Raw genomic sequence first — 22,760 nt, 5'->3', positions numbered from 1 at the left:
TTTCTGCCAATATTTTTGTTGTGAAAATATTCCAATATATTTGCAGACAAATAGAACACATGACAAGCATAGACTAGCATGACCACATATCAACATATAATACATCTGTATCCAGTTGGCATAGTTATGCAGAAGCAATAACAAAGGCTGTCTGAAATCTGCATAGCTTGACTAACATAATATCCAACACATCACCCACAGGCAACGAAAGCCTCATATTTTACAAAGGCTCCCTGGCACACTAAGTATACATGTGCTTATTGCCACCAAATAAACAATGACTACTTTCTATATGGAATATCAACCAATTATTTTACATCAAGTATTTATGTTAATCTTTCTTTGCAAATGATTCTCACATTAGTCGTACGCAATTTGGCATGAAGTGGACTGAACCAGAAGGCCCATGAATGTTTTATTTTAGTCATATTATTTCATGTTACTGCCAGAAAACAGCCAATGGCATTGGAATGACATTACATTGAGACTAAATCTAGGGTAAATCTTTAATTTGATGAGACAGTAGGAATCTTACTGCCTCATACTGCCTTTTGTAATAAATGGCAGGGTCATAAGAGACAATCAGGATTCTAACTGGTTTTTACCTGGGTTACCATAGAAATTGCCAAAAGTTTCAACACTGAACTGAATCATGATGACATTGCATTTCCATTATGAGATACATGCAGAGCTAGAAAAATGGGTCTGTATCCCTTGTTCTGTATTTTAAAATAATTACTTTCTTGGACAGACAACTTTTCTACAAGCATCTCTGATTTTAGTCATCTTTAGTCCAAACATGATTGGATTGACAAGTGGTGGGATCATTAAAAAATATACTGAAATAATTATGCTCAAAGTGGGTGGCATACTTGTCGTGGCTAGTCGGCTTTGAATCATTGCAAAAGAGCCACCTATGGAATAATTGAGCAGTGAAACAATATGAGGAACACATGTATTCAAGGATTTCTTTTTTGTGTCATTACTGGACCTGAAAGTAATTTTGATAATCCTTATGTAAGAGTATAACATGAGTACCGTTGGAGGACCAATAACTAAAACAGTCATGCAAAGGCCATATATGTTATTTAAAGTTGGGTTTGAACAGGATAGTCGGACCAGCAAATAATTGTCACACCACACTTTCTCCATGACATTACCACACAACTGTAAACGCACATTCATGGAGAAGGTAACAGTAAATATGCAAAAGGAAAGCAACCATGCCAGCAGAATTAAGAGACAGACTCTCTTTGGTGTCATGATGGTGTGGTACTGTAAAGGATAACAGATTGACATGTACCTGTCATAAGACATGACTGCTAAATGACTAAATTCTGCTACTCCATAAGTATACAAACAGTAAATTTGTATGTAGCAATATGTAAGAGACATTTCATGGGTGTCTGAGATCAAATTTACCAAAAGACAAGGAAATAGACCTGTGCTGCCATATAGTTCATTCACACACAGACTGCACAAAAACATGTACATGGGCTCATGCAGAGCCCTATCCATGTAAATAACTCTGATTACAAGCACATTGGCAAAAATTATGCAAACATATAATGCCATCAAAATAGTGAAGTAAAGGTATTTAACAAGACCAACATCAGTGTATGCAGTCAGGATAATAAATGAAATCTTAGTTAAGTTCTGCATGGGTAAGACCATATATTACAATAATACAAAAAATGTTTTAAGTATACCGTCATGATTATAAACCACATTTGAGTTAAAATATTTTATAATTGTATATTTGGAGACAAGTGTAAGTGTATATATAAAGGAAGGTTGATTCAAGTTGAGGTTAACTCAACTGGGACATTTACAAGAGCCAATGAAGATGTTTTTCAGAGGTTAAACCCTTTCCATTCCACCCTTTCCATGTTGTTTGTCAGAAAAGGGGCAGACATTGAGTATTTCATCATCTAACACTGCTGGTTCTAATTGGTATACACCCTGAATCAAACCTGTAATATTATGTTATGTTTACTGATCTCCTAAGCCTAACATCAATTTAAAAATAAATTATTCTTATGCACAGCTCCCTCTTAGCCTGTCACTGATACTTTACAAGAAATGTAGTGAAAAAGCAACCTTGTGACAGACTCTGTCAAATGGTAATGAAAAACTGCACATTAAGAGATTTGGATCACATACTCTAGTAACTGCCCTTTCTTCAGCAAAACAGCCCATTATGAATAATCAGTGAGAAAAAAACAGAGGTCTTTGGACTATTAAACCATCCATCTTATTATTTTCATCTCTAAAATTGTTGCAGTTCATCAACAGTTGTTCAATAACAATTATAACCGTGCTCTTTGAGTACTCTGGGCCCACCACAAACCAATGCGCGTGTGAATTTGTGAGTTCTGTCTCCCAACAGAAAGTCACATCCAGTGGCGCACCTGAAAAAATTCTCAGGGGGGGCACATTTTTTGATAATGATTAAGGCGACCCATTCAGTAGGTACATTAAGTTAGCCAATTTACTCATACAGCAATTCCTTTTTGTCCACTATTGGCAACCAACAGTAATATTTCCCCTCTTTCTACATAGCTAGAGTAGAAAGTTACAGGTGGAACGCTATGGAAGAAAGTTACATTCAGGAGCCTTCATAAGCAAACATTATGTGGTTCCACATTAAATGATCCCACCTATTCATTATCCACCTGTCTCAAATGTTGTTTCATGTAACATAGCTGAACAGGACACATGATATGTCAACTAACAACATAAAGAAGGGGGCAACATGTCAGGAATGAAGTTAATGGACAACTCAAAAACATATAAACAGAGGGTACTCAAGCTCAAAGCCCTGAAAATAACTATAACTAAAGTTACACACTTCTGCTAAACTAGACAGACTAGGCGCAGCGGATTGGAATTCTGGGAGTCAAACTCTGGAGAACTAAGTGCAGGGCTGCGGAACAGAAAGCTAAAAGTCACAACTCTGGAAAACAAAAGTGCAGGGGTGCAGAACAGGGTATGGGGAATATTCAGTACAATACCAACAGGAACTGAGGATCTTGGTGTGAGTCCCGAGGAGAGCTGGGAACCGTCAAGTGTTTGTTATCGCAGGATTGTTAGTCCGTTGTCCAACGAAGACAGACACTATGTGAAGGGAGTGAGAGGTTTAATTGTGGACATGACAGGTGCTGGCAATAGTACTCAGGTGATTGGTGAAGTGGTGCAGCTGAGCGAGTTGAAGTCAGGGGGGGCATGGCAGGTGCAGGTCCTCACTCTGGAGTGACAGTCCAGTTTAAACCAGAACAGTCTATATTTTACAGCGCCAAGTTTACATATCTGGCTGGTTATCAAAGATTTTCCCAAACCATTTAAACATTGAAATTGAATATTGAGAAATAAGATAAGATAAACTTTTATTAATCCCGTTAGGGAAATTCAGGTGTCTTTCATTAATCTTTTATAATAATAATAATAATAATAATAATAATAATAATTAAATGTTATTTATATAGCACCTTTCATGCACAATAATGTAGCTCAAAGTGCTTTACAGCAAATACTTAAAAATAGACATCAAATAAAGATAAAAACTAGAATGTAGTTCAAAACAAATAAATAGAACATAATAATAATTATAATTAAAATGACATAAAAACAGTGATAGAGTGCATAAAGATGAGGAACAAAAATGAATACATTAAATGCATAGCATAAGATAGAAAATAAAACTCTGCAGAGATATATTTCATCTTACCCCTCAATATCGCGAAGAAGATCAAGGTAAGACACAATATATATATATATATATATATATATATATATTTATAATTAAATGTAATTAAAAGTGCAAAGTTGAGCTAGTTAAAGGCTAATGTGAAGAGGTAAATTTTTAGTTTTCTTTTAAAGATGTTAAGCGAGCTGGCTTCCCTGATGTCTATAGGCAGTATGTTCCTTAACTTTTGGGCGTAATTGACAAAGGCTGCGTCCCCGATTTCCTTACGGCTGTTGCTGGGAACCTCCAATGAACCAGCATTTGATGATCGCAGTGTTCTTGAGGGCAAGTATTTGACTAGGGAGTTTGCAGTGTAACTTGGTCACAGACCATTAAGGGCTTAAAGTCAATTATAAAGGTTACTGGAAGCCAGTGCAGAGCAGCTAAAACTATACTAATGTGCAATCTCCTCTTGGTTCTGGTTAATAGCCGAGCTGCCGATTTCTGAATGAGCTGAAGTCTCTCAGTTGTTTTTTTTCGGGAGGCCAGTAAGAATTGCATTACAATCATCAAACCGTCTTGAAATAAAGGCATGAATCAGTTTTTCAGCATCTTTTTGATTTATAAATGGCAGGATTTTAGCTATGATTTTAAGGTGAGAAAATTATGTTTTCGTCACCTTGTTAATGTGAGACTTGAAGCTTAAATCTGAATCTAAAATAAAACCAAGACTTGAACCTCAGATTTAATCCAGGGAGTTAATTTCACCAGATTATTAAATAGCATTTCTCTTTTTGTTTTAGGGCCGACTAGTAGGATCTCAGTTTTGTCCTCGTTTAACTTTAACTTTAAGAAATTATTGTTCATCCACTTTTTAAGAAATTATTGTTCATCCACTTATTTATCTCCAAAAGACAGTTAGTAATGGAGTTTATAGCTGAAGCATCATTTGGTTCAGCAGAGATGTCCAGTTGCATCAGCATTTGCATCAACATAACTATGGAAACATATTTTGTGTTCTCTAATGATGTCCTCCAAGTGCCAGCATGTATAGTGAGAATAATAATGGACCAAGGCAGCTCCCTTGTGCAAACCCAAAGCAGATGTCATGTTTCTTAGACACATGATCTCCAAGCCTGACGTTAAACTTTCTCCCATTGAAGTATGTTCTGAACCAGTTTAATACAGAGTCAGAAAGCCCAACGGACTTTTCAAGAGGATCAATCAGGATGTCATGATCAACAGTATTAAATACTGCACTTAGGTCTAATAGGACAAGGATTGAGACCTTATTTGCATCCAAATTTAGTCTGAGGTCGCTGATTACTTCAGTAAGAGCAGTTTCAGTGCTGTGGCATGTTCTAAAGCCTGAGATATGCTGTTGAAGACTCTAATTACATGTCTTCTGAGAACACTAGCTGTCATAGTGGAGACTTACAATAAGAGGGATTACGATATTTTTGAAGGACAGAAAACAACAGCACCATATGCATGTCTTACATTAGGTACGCAGGAGTAAGAAAATAGGCCTAAACGTAGACCATATTCATCAACAAATCTTGAATTGCCCAGTAACTAAATAATTACATAAATAAATATATTCCTTGATAGTATGTGATAGCACAGGCTGAAGGGGGCCTTACTCTGCATTCATCCCCTCTGGTTACACTGTCAACTTATTTATTAATAATTATAATTATGTGTGCCTAACAGTCTGATGTTGAAAATATATCAAATTTGCCTGAAATATCCTGATGTTGAAGACAAATTCAAATGCATTAGCCTACAGGTTAGGTGAACTGGAGGCAGCCAAAGACTGGCAGATGCTGGTGGATGTGGACCAACGACTCACAGTTCCACCAGAGATCGTCATCACCAACCTGAGGCCTGACCGAGTCCTGTGGTCCAACTCACAGCGCAAAGTGTACTTTGTGGAGCTTACAGTACCTTGGGAGGATGCGGTCCAGGAAGCCTTTGAAAGGAAGAAACTGCGATACTCTGATCTTGCAGCAGAGGCAGAACAGCGGGGCTGGAGAGCAAAGGTCTGCCCAGCAGAAGTTGGATGTCGGGGCTTTGTGGCAACATCAACTGTGCGGCTGATGAAGGACCTGGGCATCAGTGGACACATCTTACGCCAGGCCATCAAGGAGCTGTCCAGGCTGGCAGAGCGGAGTAGCCAGTGGCTTTGGCTGAAAAGGAAAGACCCTCGCTGGTCTTCGAAATAAGTAGGCTGGGCAGATGCAGAGGGGGGGGCTTCTGGGACGCCAGAATGCACTGCTGAGCCTACTGGAGACGTCGTGGGGTTAAATCAGCGAAATGTTGGTGAAAGTAGGACCCCGCTTGACAACTCCTGTGAAGTGTCTGTCCAGCTGTCTCAACATCACGGTGCGCAAGTCTTCCAATGCTAAGGTATGCGGTCAAGTGCAAGCCTGGCTCAGGGAGTAGGACGCCCCTGCCTTGCAGAGTCCCAAGGCACCTGTGTTTTCGAAATCACTGGAAACAGCAAAATCCTGCGACACATTCCTGTGACCCACAGATAAAACACACTCCAATCATATCTTCTACTTTCTATTCATGCCAGAGCAGCCTTTTCGGTACTAGATATAGATATAGAAGTCAGCTTCCTCATGGATATATAAAATTAATATTATGGTGGTCTATTCCTTGTCTTAGTACTCCCAAAGAGGACTAAGTATATGCATGTCTTAGAATAGGCAGAGTGATCAGCTCCAAATCTGGTGCACAGAAGTTAGAAAATAGGCCTAGATGTGGAATGACCAAAGTAGTGTATAGCTCTGTCCGAGTCTCTTAAATTGCCTTTTACAGAGCCAGGACTATATGAACACAAAAAGGGTATTGGATTAGAATCTCGGGCTGTACCTTTAGCCAAATGTTTGTTATTTTCCAATGATTTTGTTACACTCTAGAACATTTGCTTTAAAGGCACCCAGTGCAACTTTCGAGGCTTAAAAATAAACATTCAATTTCTAGTCTTTTTTTACACGTAGTAAGTTTCAATAACTCCATACCATTACATACCGACATTCAAGCAGCAAAGATGAGACGTCTGTACCCTAATGTAGATAATGAAATTAGGAATATTTGTTTATATTATACCCTCATCTTCAAACAGCATCGAAATAGCCTATATTTAGTGCTATATAATAATAATAATAATAATAATAGTAATAATAATAATAGGCCTAGGACGTTGCAGACATCTTGCGACTTTGGGTACTTGAAAAGCGCACTATAAAATAAAGGTATTATTATTATTATTATTAGACATCAAATAGCTTGCCTATTCAACTTCAATGAAATGCTGCGCCACAAACAGTCTAAGTTGTCTCCTTATTCTACTTTGCCCTGTTTCTACAATTTGCATTATATCTGTCCATAAGCACAGCTTAACTATCATAAAATGAATAACTGATGAATGACGAGAAGTGCAATAAAAAGTTTATTCAACAGTTGATTTAGTCAGTGTGTGGGGACTCAAGTGCGGACGGCACGGCACGGCACGTCTTCTCGTGGCCCGATCCCCAGCCAGATTGAACCACCTTATAATGTGTCGCGTGACCTCAGCGTCCGTAGCGGACCGTGTCAGAGCGTTTTTTCTGACTGCACCTGTAATCAAACAGACAGATTGTATGTTTATGAAAAGACGACTTACACATAAAACATTCCAAAATCAACACTACACTAAATAACTCACATGGTCATTTACAACACATTAGGCGGGTCCTGTCCCCAGTGTAACCGGTGGCTTGTTCACTCTGCGTTGTGTTGTGCTGGCAAGCGGACACACGACTCCGTTTTGAATATTTATTGTTCTGGAAGACAGCAGTTGACAAGGCACTGAGAATCCTACCCTCTTCCTCAGAATTAAGAGACAGGGCATACAACCACACAAGCCACGAACAGCAAATACAAACTTAACAGTCTGCCCTCAAAAAGTCCTTCACGAAAACTCGCGAACTTCCGTTACACAAGGCTAGGGGAGTAGCCTAGCCCAACACCAAAACCATACCATAAATGCTAGCGAAACCTAGCATGACAAGCTAATTAAACAAAATGAGTGTACAAACAAATCGGAATATAAACGAAACAATGACACACCTGGGTACTATTCGGCGACGCTCGCTAAGCGGTTTAGCGAGCTAAATTCCAGGCTAAAAAAAGACAACACCGCTTTAGAGAGTTCGCCGTAGCAACTTTTGCTCAATAACCATGGTAATTAATCGCTTAGCCCTAGCCTGCTCCAGGACAGGCTAAGCAAAGTTTAGCTGGCTAAACTTGCCACACCCACGCCAAAAGGAGGGATCCCATTGACAAGGTTAATAGTTTGATTAGCGTAGGAAGAGTTCTTTGCGATCGCCAAGAAGATCCATTTTTCCATCATGATGAGTTCTTGTATGACTGCTACCGATCCACCCGACAAGGAATAATTAATTTAAAAGACCTTCTCGAGTCATTTATTGCATACACCACCGTCGAACATTGAATGTCTTCTATTTTTGTAATGTCGGCGATGCAGAGAACAAAGCACTCATAATTATATGACATTGTTGATAAACCAGAAATAACTTTCATGCTCAGCCTGAGACGTGATTTTTAGTTTGCACATGAATACTAACGTTTTCTTTGATCCCAGGAAATTTGAGCACATAACCCATCACTATTACGGAGATATTGGCTAAAGTTGTTTTACCTACTTTAACTTACATCATTGCAAACGTTTAGTTTTGCAAACTTGTCTAGTTTTTGTGCAGTGGTGGATGTGGATGGTAAGGTGGTTGCATGATAAGAAGAAAGAAAGAAACACAATTTATTTGCATTGCTTCAATTTATTGAATTTCTTATTAATACATTTTCATTTAGTCATTTAGCAGACGGTTTTATTCAAAGCGATTTAAAACTACAATTCTTACGAAGGTGAAGGGAGTCGAACCGGTGATTAACTGCATGTAAGCCCTACGCTCTGCCCGCTGCACCAAAGTCACATGTTCGGATCAAGAAAAGATATCACTACTTAGACAGCCTATGGACATTTTCTTTAATGCTGTTGCAGTCGCGACATTGATGAATTTTGACATGATTATGGGTCCGTGTATCTTCTGGCCAACCGATTTTCGTTTTAAAACCAGGAAATGGAAAACGGACAACGAGCCGTCTCCCGTCTACCGTCTCGGAGTCGGAAAATGGGAAACGAGGAACGAACGGTCCGTGTATCTTCTGGCCAACCGATTTTCGTTTTAAAACCAGGAAAGGGAAAACGGACAACGAGCCGTCTCCCGTCTACCGTCTCGGAGTCGGAAAATGGGAAACGAGGAACGAACCTATTTCCCATTTCCCATTTATTTTCCAAACGGGGAACGGGTCGTTTTCTGTGGTTCGTGTGCGTGGTTATGAATGGAAATTCCGGTAAATAAAAACAGGGGCAATTTTCCATCACTGATTTTACATTAATATGACCCGGAACTTGATGTCTTTTGTCAGTGTCTGTTAATCATGGCTACCGTTGATGAAGTTGTCAGCAACAAGTGTCCGAGAATAGTACACCATCAGCGGACTGGCCCCGAGCTGCTAGACCCCTGTCTCCATCCTCCACAGGCACCAGGATGTGAGCAACAAGTGTCCGAGAATAGTACACCATCAGCGGACTGGCCCCGAGCTGCTAGACCCCTGTCTCCATCCTCCACTGGCACCAGGATGTGAAGATAATGTGTCCGAGGACAGTGCACCATCAGCGGACTGGCCCGAGCTTCTAGGCCCTTGTTTTCATCCTCCACAGGCACCGGGATGTCAAAAATATGTGTCCGAGGGCAGAGCACCATCCACGGACTCTCTATGAGCTTCCAGGCCCTTGTTTTCAACCTCCACAGGCACCGGGATGTCAGAAATATGTGTCCGCCAAAGATGCACCATCAACTGACTCTCTACGAGCTTCTAGGCCCTTGTCTCAGAACCAGTCCCGGGTCATATTAATGCAAAATCGGTGATGGAAAATTGCCCCTGTTTTTATTTACCCGAATTTCCATTCATAACCACGCACACGAACCACAGAAAACGTTTGAAACGTTTTGAAATCGGAAATCGGAAATAGGAAATAGGTTCGTTCCTCGTTTCCCATTTTCCGACTCCGAGACGGGAGACGGGAGACGGCTCGTTATCCGTTTTCCATTTCCTGGTTTTAAAACGAAAATCGATTGGCCAGAAGATCCACGGACCACGAACCTATCTCCCATTTCCCATTTATTTTCCAAACGGGGAACGGGTCGTTTTCTGTGGTTCGTGTGCGTGGTTATGAATGGAAATTCGGGTAAATAAAAACAGGGGCAATTTTCCATCACTGATTTTGCATTAGAATTTACTCCGCCGCCCGGAGGCGGACCTGATCCTCTTGGCGGTGCCAAAACGGTCCTCTTGATGCACGTCAAAGGCGCGTCCGGCCCCCGGATCAGATGTGGGTCCGCTCAGGAGCTGCTGTTTGATAGTAGCATTTACTGCGCCGGCCGGAGGCGGCGCTGATCCGTCCTACGGCATCAAAACGAATGTGACAGTCACCAAGTTTGGCGATTTGAATGCGGATCCGTGTTTGAGTCTCCTGCTGTGTGGGTAAAAGCACGTCTTAACCAGGAAGCGCATTTCCATTGAGTCTGAAAACGTTGATATGGCAGCAGTGATAAGGTCAATACATTTCCCCACTGCCACAGCTGAAATTAGAGACATCAAACAGGACTTTTTTTTAAATCGCAAACTTTCCGAACGTAATATGAACCATTGATTGCACCCACGTCCATATATATTGTAGTGAACCCGTCCCTTGTAGAAATTATTAATCTCGCCATGTACACATCTATATTGTTATAATAGACAGTTTATGCATTAATGCCACCAATAGCATATTCTTTATAATCGTGTTCTTTTAACCTTTAAGAACGTACGGACACAATGGTGTGACGGCCGCTGATTTTCCGTAAAAGCGTACGGTCACACCAGTGTGTTTAGAATGTAGCTACACGAGTGTTCCAATGGGTGCGCAACAATGACACAATGACTGTGTGTGGGCTAGCACTATGGGTCAGTGGCGGAGTGGCCATCGGGAGCACCGTGACTTTTCGGAATTACTCGTTAATCGTAATGGTCCAACCAATATTTAAACCACTTTTTGTCTCTCTATATTTCACTCATGGTGGGTGTTAATCTCACTCTCATTAATCTAGCCTACTGTTTTTGTTTAGCCTCCTATATTGATGTAATTCTTTTTATTCAGACGCTACATTACTTTCATGACCACAAATATAAATTGGCAGCGTTTTAATTCGTTTTTTTTGCTCATAAATTTACGTACAATGGTCGGAGCAAGGGCTCATGGGAAATTTGAGCCAATACGGGACGCGATTTGTTCCGTATTTCCATAAATGTACATATACAAATACACATGTCTGTCACCCACACATCAACACTAAATCTAACAATAATTGTTTGTGAAGTTGATATATGGGAGGTGGAGGGGATGGGTTGGGCACTTTGTGGGCCGGTGCAGTCAGAATAGTCCTGGTGGATTTTTGTGTCCCACTCCGCCCCTGCTATGGGTCAATTGCTAACACGAGCTAACATTGACTGAAGGAGAACAATCTCTCCACATTAGCTTGTTATCATTTTGTTTACTCGGTGTAACTTTTGTAATGATTACAAAAGTTACACCGAGTAAACAAATAAATGCTTGTGTGATACTCGACTATGCATGGCAAGTGCTTTACCTCGAGGGAGTTCGCTGGTTTCATAGCCAGTGTCTTACCACAGTACTGGTAGTCCGTCATCGCCAAGCACAATAAAACAGTGAAACGACTGATTTGTGTTACATTACTTAGCATCAAGGGAAATCTCACGTCCAACGAGGGTTCGTAGGATTAAACATTTCAGCCAAATGTGGTACGTAGAATAGCTGCTAAGTACGCCCTAAGATGAGCTCTGAATTTTGCGTGCTCTGAATCAGATATGTGCTAAATCCACAAGCTACCTCACTCTGAGCGGCTCCCCAACTGACAGCTCAGTAAACTTTACTCCCTACATCCTCCGTATCATTCATGCACAATAACTACGCAGACACCTTCAACTTGTCCCATTATAATTGCAACTTTATTTGCGCAATATGAGCGCATCCACAGTTTGAAGCACAGCGACTGTCACAACACCCGGCATCTCATTCATTCATCAGAATAAACACGAACACAGAAGCTACGCAAACATTATCTAAAGTAATTAATAAAACAACATAGATTAAATTATAGAAAGTGGACATGTCCGGAAGACCAAAAAGATGCCAGCTCACGGACGAGGAAATCAGGGAGATCTTTTTAGACGTGGGTGAAGATGCTGCTGATGAGCCAGCGCTAAATGAAGCGGACGTGCAGTCATCGGATGAGGAGGATCTGCCGGAGAACCTGACGGCCCTTGATGAAGCCCCAGAGCCAGAGGACAGCGAGGTATTTTCTTGGAGGAAGGGGGACTTCAGGCCAAAAGCCATCCAGTTTTCAGGGCAGTTGTCAGGATTGAGGAGGCAGCCAGTAAATACCACCGAGGTAGAATGTTTTAAAATGTTTGTCTCCCCCTCAACTATACAATCTATAGTGACTGAAACCAACGGCTATGCCCAGTCACTAAGGGAACAGTTCAATAATGCTGGGAAGCTAGCGAAATGGGTGGATACATCTGTGGCAGAGATGTACGCCTTCTTCTCTGTTCTGTTCCTCATGGTTCTGGTGAAAAAGCAAAATGTCAGAGATTATTTTACTACCAACCCAATGCTCCTGACTCCATTCTTTGGCACCATTTTTTCCCAGGACCGCTTCCTCCTCCTAATGAGAGCCCTTCATTGTACACCAACAACGTCTCCTGACCCCCTACAGAAAATTTGTTCGGTTTTGACCCCAATTATTCAAAATTTGAATCAGAATTTTTACCCCACCAAAATTTGTGTATTGATGAGTCAATGGTAAAGTGGAAGGGAAGGCTTTCTTTTAAACAATGTATTCCCTCCAAACGTCATCGCTTTGGAATAAAACTATTTGTGTTATGTGATGTAAAAACAGGGTATGTTCAGGACCTCATCATATACACCGGTAAATCAACTGATTTCACAACCATCAGGGGTCTGGGAATGTCGGGGTCAGTCGTCCATGCACTGATGAAGCCTTTTTATGGCAAGGGCCATATTTTGTACATAGACAACTGGTATTCCAGTCCTTCCCTTTTTTCCCATCTTTTACACCATGGAACGGGTGCCTGTGGTACAGTGAGGTCCAACAGGAAAGGGATGCCAAAATGTATGGACAGAATGCAGAGGGGTGAGGTTGAGTCCTTCCACAACGGGGATATTCTCGCTACAAAATGGCATGACAAGCGAGATGTGCATACTCTGTCCACAGTACACTGCGAGGGCATGGTGCCGACTGGCAAAGTCAACTATGCCACAGGGGAAACCATCACCAAACCCCTCTGTGTGCGGGACTATAATAAAAATATGGGTGCTGTGGACAACTACGACAGGCGCAACACTTTTGTAGAGTGTGCCAGGAAAACATTTAAGTGGTACAAGAAGCAATTTTTTTATGTGCTGGATGTGTCTGTGTTTAATAGCTATGTGGTCCACCGTGAGCTAACAGGGCAGGAGATGCCGTACGCTCGCTTCAGAGAGAATTTGGCACAACAGCTCCTTGAGCAATTCCACTCTGCCAGAAGGCCTTCCAATGGTGGACGTCCACCGATGGACAACCCTGTCCGTCTATCATCCACAGCGGCGACAGGCCACAAAATATATGTGTGTCCCCTGTGACGTACCACTGTGCGTGACACCTTGTTTTGAAGAGTACCACTCCCTGAAGCACTTTTGACTGTACTGTTCCTGTTCCTGTAAAAGATTAAATCAAATCAAATGTTCTATTGTTACTGTTCCAGTATGTCTGTGTAGGTGTGCATGAGCAAGTGTGTGTGTGTGTGTGTGTGTGTGTGTGTGTGTGTGTGTGTGAGTGAATGAGTGTGTGTGTGTGTGTGTGTGTCCATTAATTAAATATTTTGCTGTTGGAAATACTATGCTGAAACTGTCATTCATCATTATCAATAACAGCGCAATTATCATGTTGTTATGCTTAGTTCACATTCAATGATTTGGGGGAAAACAATTCAAACTCACAGTTTCAGACATTACTTTTTAGCCATTTACCTTTTTTCCCAAAATCTAAACTGAGTCTATCTGAGATTAGACAACACACGGTAGAAGTAACACAAAGTAAAATTCAGGTTTATGTTTAGGAGTGAGTTTTCCAACAAGCTCTGAAATAGATAGTAGCCTACTAACTACTTTACAGATATCAATTTGTCAACAAAAAACTGGTGTCAACCTAACGCGCTATGCAAAGTCTGTAGGCATTGATTTGCATAAATGACAAGTCTGACGTTTTCTACTATTTTGTATATACAGCCGCGGAAAAAATTAAGAGACCACTTCAAAATTATCAGTTTCTCTGGTTTTACTTTTTATTGGTATGTGTTGAAGTAAAATGTACATTTTTGTTTTATTCTATAACCTACTGGTAACATTCCTACCAAATTTCAAATAAAAATATTGTCATTTAGATAATTTATTTGCAGAAAAATGACAATTGGTCAAAATAGCAAAAAAGATGCAGTGTCTTCAGATCTCGAATAATGCAAAGAAAACAAGCTCATATTCATTTTTAAGCTACACAATACTAATGCTTTAACTTAGGAAGAGTTCAGAAATCAAAATTTGGTGGAATAACCTTGATTTAAAATCACAACTTTCATGTGTCTTGGCATGCTCTCCACCAGTCTTTCACATGGCCGTTGGGTGACTTTATGCTTCTCCTGGCGCAAGAATTCAAGCAGCTCGGCTTCTTTTCATGGCTTGTGACCATCCATCTTCCTCTTGATCACATTTCAGAGTTTTTTTTATGGGATTCAGGTCTCGAAATTGGGCTGGCCATGACAGGGTCCTGATCTGGTGATACTCCATCCACACCTTTACTGGCCTGGCTGCAGGGGCGGAGTGGCCATCGGGAGCACCGGGATTTTTCCCGGTCGGCCGGTAGGCCAATAATCTCTCGAGAACCAGCCTGCAGGCCGGCCTTCGCCGTCGCATCAAATTCATGAGCGGCCCATTTGAATATACGTGAAATCCTGGTCCCGGGAAAATCTCTAAATTCTCCGAGAGCTACAGGATTAAGCAGTCCAACCACTATTTATAGCACTATTTGTCTCTGTACATCACACCTATGGTGTGTGTCAAACTCACTCCCATCAATCCAACCTTCTGATTTTTGTTTAGCCTCATATATTGATGTAATTCTTTTTATTCAGACGCTCCATTACTTTCATGACCACAAATATAAATTGGCCAGCGATTTAATTCGTTTTTTTTTTTGTTGAATGTAGAATAGTCGGTGCAAAGCATCATGGGAAATGCGTATCGTTCTGCCTTTATCAAGTGAACCTAGGGAGATAAATTAGCGGCTATCAGGGAGAGATAGCAGGTGAAGCGGGCCTGATGGAGGGACATAAGAGAAAGGAGAAAGGAGGGGGCAAAAAGGCCAGACTGAAAAAGAGGCGGATGCTGGAGGAAAGTGCATCAAAATGTACAAGAATTACGGATTTATTTAACCAGCCGTCAACTAGGTGCGAGTGAGTTGACATGACACATTGTTGCGAATTAGCATAACATTTGAGCCAATACGGGACGCGATTTGTTCCGTATTTCCATAAGTATATACAAATACACTGTCACTGTCATGTCTGTCACCCACACATCAACTATAAATCTAACAATAATGATCAAAAGCCGCCCGTTTGTTTCTGTAGTTGATATATGGGAGGTGGAGGGGATGCGGGTTGGGCCAGTTGTGGGCACGTTGTGGGCAGGTTATGGGCCGGTGGTGGGCCGGTGCAGTCAGAATTGTCCCGGTGGATTTTTGTGTCCCACTCCGCCCCTGCCTGGCTGTGTGGCATGGAGCATTGCCCTGCTGGAAAAAACACTTCTCAGAGTTGGGGAACATTGTCAGAGCAAAAGGAAGCAAGTTTTACTTCCGGGACAACGTTGTGCTTTGCCTGGCTGAGGTTTGTAAAAGACCATAAGGATTGAACCAAAGCGGACTGGAGGGTCTCCTAGTTCGTCTTCTCTGATGAGTCCAATTTTCAGCTTTGCCCAACACATGGTCGTCTGATGGTTAGACGGAGACCTGGAGAGGCCTACAAGCCACAGAGTCTTGCACCTACTGTGAAATTGGACTCATCAGAGAAGACGAACTAGGAGACCCTCCAGTCCGGTTTGGTTCAATCCTTATGTGGATGGAGTATCACCAGATCAGGACCCTGTCATGGCCAGCCCAATTTCGAGACCTGAATCCCATAAAAAAAACTCTGAAATGAGATCAAGAGGAAGATGGATGGTCACAAGCCATGAAAAGAAGCCGAGCTGCTTGAATTCTTGCGCCAGGAGTAGCATAAAGTCACCCAACGGCAATGTGAAAGACTGGTGGAGAGCATGCCAAGACACATGAAAGTTGTGATTTTAAATCAAGGTTATTCCACCAAATATTGATTTCTGAACTCTTCCTAAGTTAAAGCATTAGTATTGTGTAGTTTAAAAATGAATATGAGCTTGTTTTTTTTGCATTATTCGAGATCTGAAGACACTGCATCTTTTTTGCTATTTTGACCAATTGTCATTTTTCTGCAAATAAATGATCTAAATGACAATATTTTATTTGAAATTTGGTAGGAATGTTACCAGTAGGTTATAGAATAAAACAAAAATGTACATTTTACTTTAACACATACCAATAAATAGTAAAACCAGAGAAACTGATAATTTTGAAGTGGTCTCTTTATTTTTTCCGCGGCTGTATGTCCACTTACCATTTGTAAAATCCATGGTTGGATGAGGGTGGAGCTGCAGCCACAACTCCTGAACAGAGCCCAGTCTACCTACTCCTGCTGCTCTGAAGGTAACATCAGGGGGGGGGTTCAGGGATGAGGTGTAGTGGGGGGTGCAGGGATGAGGTGTAGGGGCAAAAGGCCACCAGGAAAGAAAAAGGGATGTCTGGAAAAGACAACAAAAAACCCACAGAGAAGTTAATGTCTCAATACGTATTGAATCAAATGATAATCGTCATTGCTCACGCGTGTGTGCATGCACACGTGTTTGTGCGACACGAGCACGTGTAATTAGCCTCTTCTGACAATTAGGGTTACTTGTTTCATGAATCAAAAAGTGCTCTTGAAAAAGAATTACCTAAATAATAACCTTTCCTCAAAATTCAGTATACATTTACAAAATCACATTTACTGTTCGACACGTACCATCTCCCCAAAATCAACCTCCTTCTATTTGGGATTGATTACATTAGCTTCACAAAGTAATACTCCGATATGTGCACTAAAATCACCTCGTGAATCACCTTCTCCTCGTTCGCCTCATCTGACTAGCTGTGGATTTGCGCTAAATAGGATGGGCTAGTTTGTTGAACGGATGTAATAAGACGTTTATTTTCTGGACCACATTTTCTTTCACATCTAGCTAGCTCTATTGGCCTTCAATCTGTTCGACATCGATTGTATTCACGTTTGTATTGTTTTTCATTCACACATGTCATACGCTAGCTAGCTCTATTGGCATACAGCCTAAATTACAACTCTGAGGTTTTCTGGATAAATAAATCAGTCATAAGATCACTTACCCTTTGTTGAAGCCATGCGAGGAGAGGAATGGAAAGGAAATGGTTTGTGCCAAGCGAGGTAACGACAAATCCACGTGTGTGGCTGGCTGGAGACGTTGTCATCGTTTCAAACGTGCACCTACCAGTTGGCCTACGTTGTTACGATGACGTCACACGATTGAGAAAGAATTACTTGTTGAGTTAGTCTGATATTAGTAAAATATTTTAGCGAATGCATTGCTGATAAAAACGTGAAGGTAGCACATCAGATCAGGCAAACATTTATAATTTCCTTGCAGCCTTGACAATGACTGTAGAATGTTCCTGTAGGACATTCTGTAGAACATTCGTGAAGGAGCCAAAAAAAAACCTCACCCAGCTGAGTACGTTGGAAACATTTAAAACCCACGTTCTTAAAGGTTAAACATCTCGCTGTAGGTGATGGCGGGCAGAACAACAATATAGCAGCGCACACATTGAATCAGGTTCAGTGATTGAGCGAATGTGAACCAATATATCTATCTCCACTTTGCTGAAGCTTCATTTTCTCTTCCTAAATAAATACCACGGAAAATGCGCAAAAACACTGTGCATTAATGTGCGAACGCAGTTTAAGCAGCGGTCGCAATGTTAGTAAATCAGGCCCTATATAGGGCGGAGTAAACACAGTTTTCCCAGCGCAGATCTGGTTTGATAAATACCACGGAAAATGCGGAAAAACACAGTGCGTTAATGTGCGAACGCAGATTAAGCAGTGGTCGCATGTTAATAAATCAGGCCCTCAGGGCCTAACATTGCGACCGCAGCTTAAGCTGCGCCTTTGCCAAAGCACAAAATACTGCACGATGTTTTGCATACTATTTATCAAACAAGAACGTCGTCTTGTCATTAGCGCTTAAACCCGCCCATTAGTGTTAATAGCGCCCGCTAAAATAGGGTAGACATAGCCTGCGTTTTCCTGCCACCATAGATGATGAGTTAAAATTAGGATTAGAGCTTTTGGTTGACGAAGTTACAGCAAACTTACCCGGGTAAATATAAAATCTCATAAATATTTTTCCGTTTAGCCCTCCCGTCCACATTAAAAGTTGTGATCACTTTAAGTTCATGACTGTCCTTTGGTGAGCTGATTTTGGGAAATTAAACTTTTCAATGAACATTGAGTTTCTGGGTTGCTATGGCTACCCGTCAGTGTGCCTGTGCAGCTTCATATTAACAAGTTTATGTTCACAAGTTCATATTTACACATATTAACATGAGTTTATCAGACACAGGCCACTGCAAACTGTTCAGATGGTTCCTTAGGCTAGAGATAGCTAGGGTAGTTAATAGCCAGGTTAACTGCCCATAGCATCCCGTTTGATAGTCTGGTAGGAATACACAACACCCCTTACGGTGCAGATCCATACAAGCGATCTGGGCGACGCGATCTGGGCGACCCCATGCATTTCAACGGGAGCCAGCTCCATTGTGACGTAGACCAGCGATCTGAGCGACGCGCCTGATGAAAATTCGAACATGCTCAAACGTATGCAAATGAGGAGCGATTTTTCTCGTCTTTGACGGTTTGAAAAATCACTAGTCCAGTCTATTTCCACACGCTACACCACGCCCACTCAAAGCAATGGAATTTGATCGCGTCGCTCAGATCGCTTGAATGGATCTGCACCGTTACTGTGGAAAACTCCATTCTGGACTCCGAGCCTACGTCCCTGTTAGGGCTGAGGCGTTGCGCACGCGCACAAACTTTCAGTTTCCTTTTCGCGCCCGCTGCTAAAAGGAGTTGACGTGCTCTGAAATACCATGTTAGCATAACGTTATTGTGTTGCCGTGTGTGTTGCTGCCAACGTAAGTTTGTAACTTCATGTTCCTGTTGGCCTTGCTTTCTCGTGTTGATGTTTGATAGCACTGGCCGTTGTAATTAGTAATTTTCTGCAACAAACAGTTTTGGTCGGGCTTCGACACTGATCTAGATATCTAGTTGTTTCTGTGTTGCGGTTAGCTTGGAGTTTAGACTGCCAGGCAACTTGTGGTCTTGGAGTGCCATCTTGTGGTGAAGTTAGGTACAGCATTGTAATTACGGTACTGCTGATACACTGGGCGCTGGTACTTATATATTACAATCATAGCAATTCTGTTTATTGTATTATAGTGAACTCTAACCATTTATGATTATTATTGTGTATATTGTTCAGATATGCATACATTTATGTTCATTGCTACAGATTGCTATTTATGTATATTTATTATGTTACATTCTGTATTTCTCTACTCACAGAAAACCACACGAACACTTTTCTTTTAATGTATGATTATTTCACCGCAAGCACCAACTGCACTTGACCACCTGCTCAACTCAAATAAATCTGTTCTTACTGCACCTGGGGGTTGTGGCTGCTTTCTGATCGGAGTGCATAGCCAGATAGGGGCAAACCAGTTGGCAACGCATACGTACTTCACAGTTACTTTAAAACAGTGTATTCCAACACTGAAAACTATGCTTTTCAAAAACGCTGCCCTCGGCGGATACATTTGTAGTGTGGACAGGGCTGGGGAAACTGAAGTTCAGACGTTCAGGTTGCCTTGGCACTTATTTTGGTTTTAACGTGAAAATAAACATGGAAGATGAAATGAGGATGCTGCTCGGGCTTTACAATTTGGAAATTGGAAAAGTGTTAATCCTGTTGAAAAAGTTCTTTCTGCACGTTGTCTTTGTCTGTGTCTTCGCCTTGCTCTAATAACTGCTGCCATATCGAAGTTTTCAGACTCAATCGAAACGCGATTCCTGGTTAAGACGTGCTTTTATGAGGCGCATAATTATCCCGCAAATTTGTAAACGGGCGCAATCCTGTTAGTAAATCAGGCCCTCAGTCTTAACTTTACTCTGGTTGTCCAAATGATAATCTACAGATATTTACTGGTAATGCATGTGAAAATCAACTTCATTACATTTATGTTGTTAAAATGTTGGGGGAAAGTTTAAGGTTTATGAATGCATTACATAAGCCAAATTGAATATAAGTATATTCATTTTTGAACATGTCTTAAATGAGAAACTTTTATTTCCACTATTTCTTTGAGAATATTTAGCAACGTTCACATGAAAGAAGGGGAGAAGGTGTTGAAACATGCAGTTAAAATCTCATTAATGATCAACATCAATATAAGAAAAAATGTATACACATGGTAAAACATTTGTTGAACATTTGTCTATGTATTGTTGGAGATATAATGTTGAACCTTCGTTGAGCATTAAAATGTTCAACAAAGATGAAGTAAATCTTTTACTATATTTGTGCACTGTTGAGCATTTGTATAGTATTGATCGAGTGAGTCATTCAAATCATTGTGAGAATATGTAGGAATGTATATCAAGTATCACATATAATCTATAAATTATCTGTTCAGAACAAGGCAAAACAGTGAATTTCTGAATGTCAACTAATGAAATGATACTCTTTATACACTCTGTAGGCGGACAATCCAAGTGTTTCCCAGTTCTCTCCTGTAGGAACCTATAGATTATTTTGTGGTAAGGGATTATATTAGCTAAACTATTTAGTGGCAATTTAACATGCTTTGGTTGACTGTCTTGACTATGTTGTTATTTAAGATGTACAGAAGAAATAACAGTAAATGCAACTTGACAGTAAGAGCACCTACATATGTAGTGTGAAAATAGACATCCATTGTATTGCTTAAATAAATGCCAATATAACTAAAATGCCAATATAAATAAAAACACTAGTAAAATCAAATATGTAACACCACACACTTTCCTTGTTGTCATACCAAACTGAAAGATATCATATCAAATGTATGCCTCTTTTAGTGTAAAAGTAGGAATTACAGCCCTCCATACCTTCACAAAGCACTATACAGAAATTAAGGAAAATTATTTGTTTGTAACAAAACATAGCATCACCCTGTCTGCTGCATTTTAAAAGAATGATTTTCTTGGACAGACAACTTTTTTACATGCTTTTCTAATTTTAGCCATCTTTAGTCCATACATAATTGGATTTACAAGTGGTGGGATCATTAAAAAATATATTGAAATAATGATGCGCAAAGTGCTTGGGATATTTGCCTTCGGTAGTCTGCTCTGAATGATTTCAAAAGAGCAACCTATGGAATAATTGAGCAGTGAAACAATATGAGGAGCACATGTACTTAAGGACTTCTTTTTTGCATTTTTACTGGACCTGAAAGTAATTTTGATGATCCTGATATAAGAGTATAACATGAGTACAAGTGGAGCACAAATAGTTAGGACAGTTGCATAAAGTCCATATATGTTATTTACAGTTGTATCTGAACAGGAAAGTCGGACCAGCAAATAGTTGTCACACCACACTTTCTCCATGACATTACCACACAAATGTAAACGCAAATTCAAGGAGAGGGTAACAGTAAATTGGCAAAAGGAGTATGACCATGCCAGCAGAATTAAAAAACACACTCTCCTCTGTGTCATGATGCGGTTATACTGTAAAGGACGACAGATTGACATGTACCTGTCATAAGACATGACAGACAAATTACAATACTCCACTGTTGCATAAGTATACAAACAGTACATCTGCAAGTAGCAATATGAAAAAGAAATTTCATGGGTGTCTGAGATCAAATTTACCAAAAGACAAGGAAATAGACCTGTGCTGCCATATAGTTCATTCACACACAGACTGCACAAAAACAGGTACATGGGCTCATGCAGAGCCTTATCCATGCATATAACTATGATAACAAGCACATTGGCAAAAATAATGCAAACATACAATGCTAACAAAATAGTGAAGTAAAGGTATTTAACATGTCCAACATCAGTGTATGCAGCCAGGATAATAAATGAAATCTTAGTTACGTTTTTCATCGTAACCATATAAAATACAATGAAAAAGTATTTCAAATATGTTAACTCATTATGGTTTTACGGTACACTAAGACCCCGTTTACACGGTTAGAAAACGCAGATATTTTCATGCGGTTTGGCTTTTCATTTACACAAAAACGGCGTTATTTTTGAAAACGGAGGGGCAGAAATATTCGTTTCTGAAAATACCCGGCTATGTGTAAATGTGGTCTAAAAGTTGAAAATCCCTTGTTATCTGTAAAGCAAGACAAGGTGTAGCTGTGTACTTAAAGGAAAGGTGATCCAGGAGGAGTCAAACCGGCTTCACTTGGGAATGGTCACTATCATTACATCATGTTTGAACGCTTTCTGTTTGGCAGAGAGGACCAATGTTTGAATGATTATAAAGTGCTGAAATCTTCATGGAAAGCTTTGGGAATTTGCGACTTGCCAATGGTTTTAAGTGCATCTGTTATGCTTT

The 22,760-nt window shown here is 40.6% G+C and overlaps 2 protein-coding genes across 2 annotated transcripts; both read right to left on the bottom strand.

Annotated features, from left to right (window-relative positions):
* Nucleotides 1-896: 896 nt before the first annotated feature.
* LOC308370434 (olfactory receptor 11A1-like) lies at nucleotides 897-1,662 on the bottom strand (the record flags this gene model as incomplete). Its single annotated transcript, XM_080845084.1, has 2 exons — nucleotides 897-914; nucleotides 1,039-1,662. The coding sequence occupies 2 exons, from the start codon at nucleotides 1,660-1,662 to the stop codon at nucleotides 897-899; spliced, it is 642 nt and encodes a 213-aa protein (XP_080701210.1).
* Nucleotides 1,663-16,719: 15,057 nt separating this feature from the next.
* On the bottom strand, nucleotides 16,720-22,300 carry LOC308370433 (olfactory receptor 10J5-like; the record flags this gene model as incomplete). Its single annotated transcript, XM_080845083.1, has 2 exons — nucleotides 16,720-16,808; nucleotides 21,403-22,300. The coding sequence occupies 2 exons, from the start codon at nucleotides 22,298-22,300 to the stop codon at nucleotides 16,720-16,722; spliced, it is 987 nt and encodes a 328-aa protein (XP_080701209.1).
* Between the last annotated feature and the right edge of the window lie 460 nt (nucleotides 22,301-22,760).

This window comes from Sprattus sprattus, assembly GCF_963457725.1.
Source record: "Sprattus sprattus genome assembly, chromosome: 9".
NCBI lineage: Eukaryota > Metazoa > Chordata > Actinopteri > Clupeiformes > Clupeidae > Sprattus > Sprattus sprattus.
The sequence above is the reverse complement of the archived record's forward strand: the minus strand, read 5'-3'. Positions and strand labels throughout refer to the sequence as shown.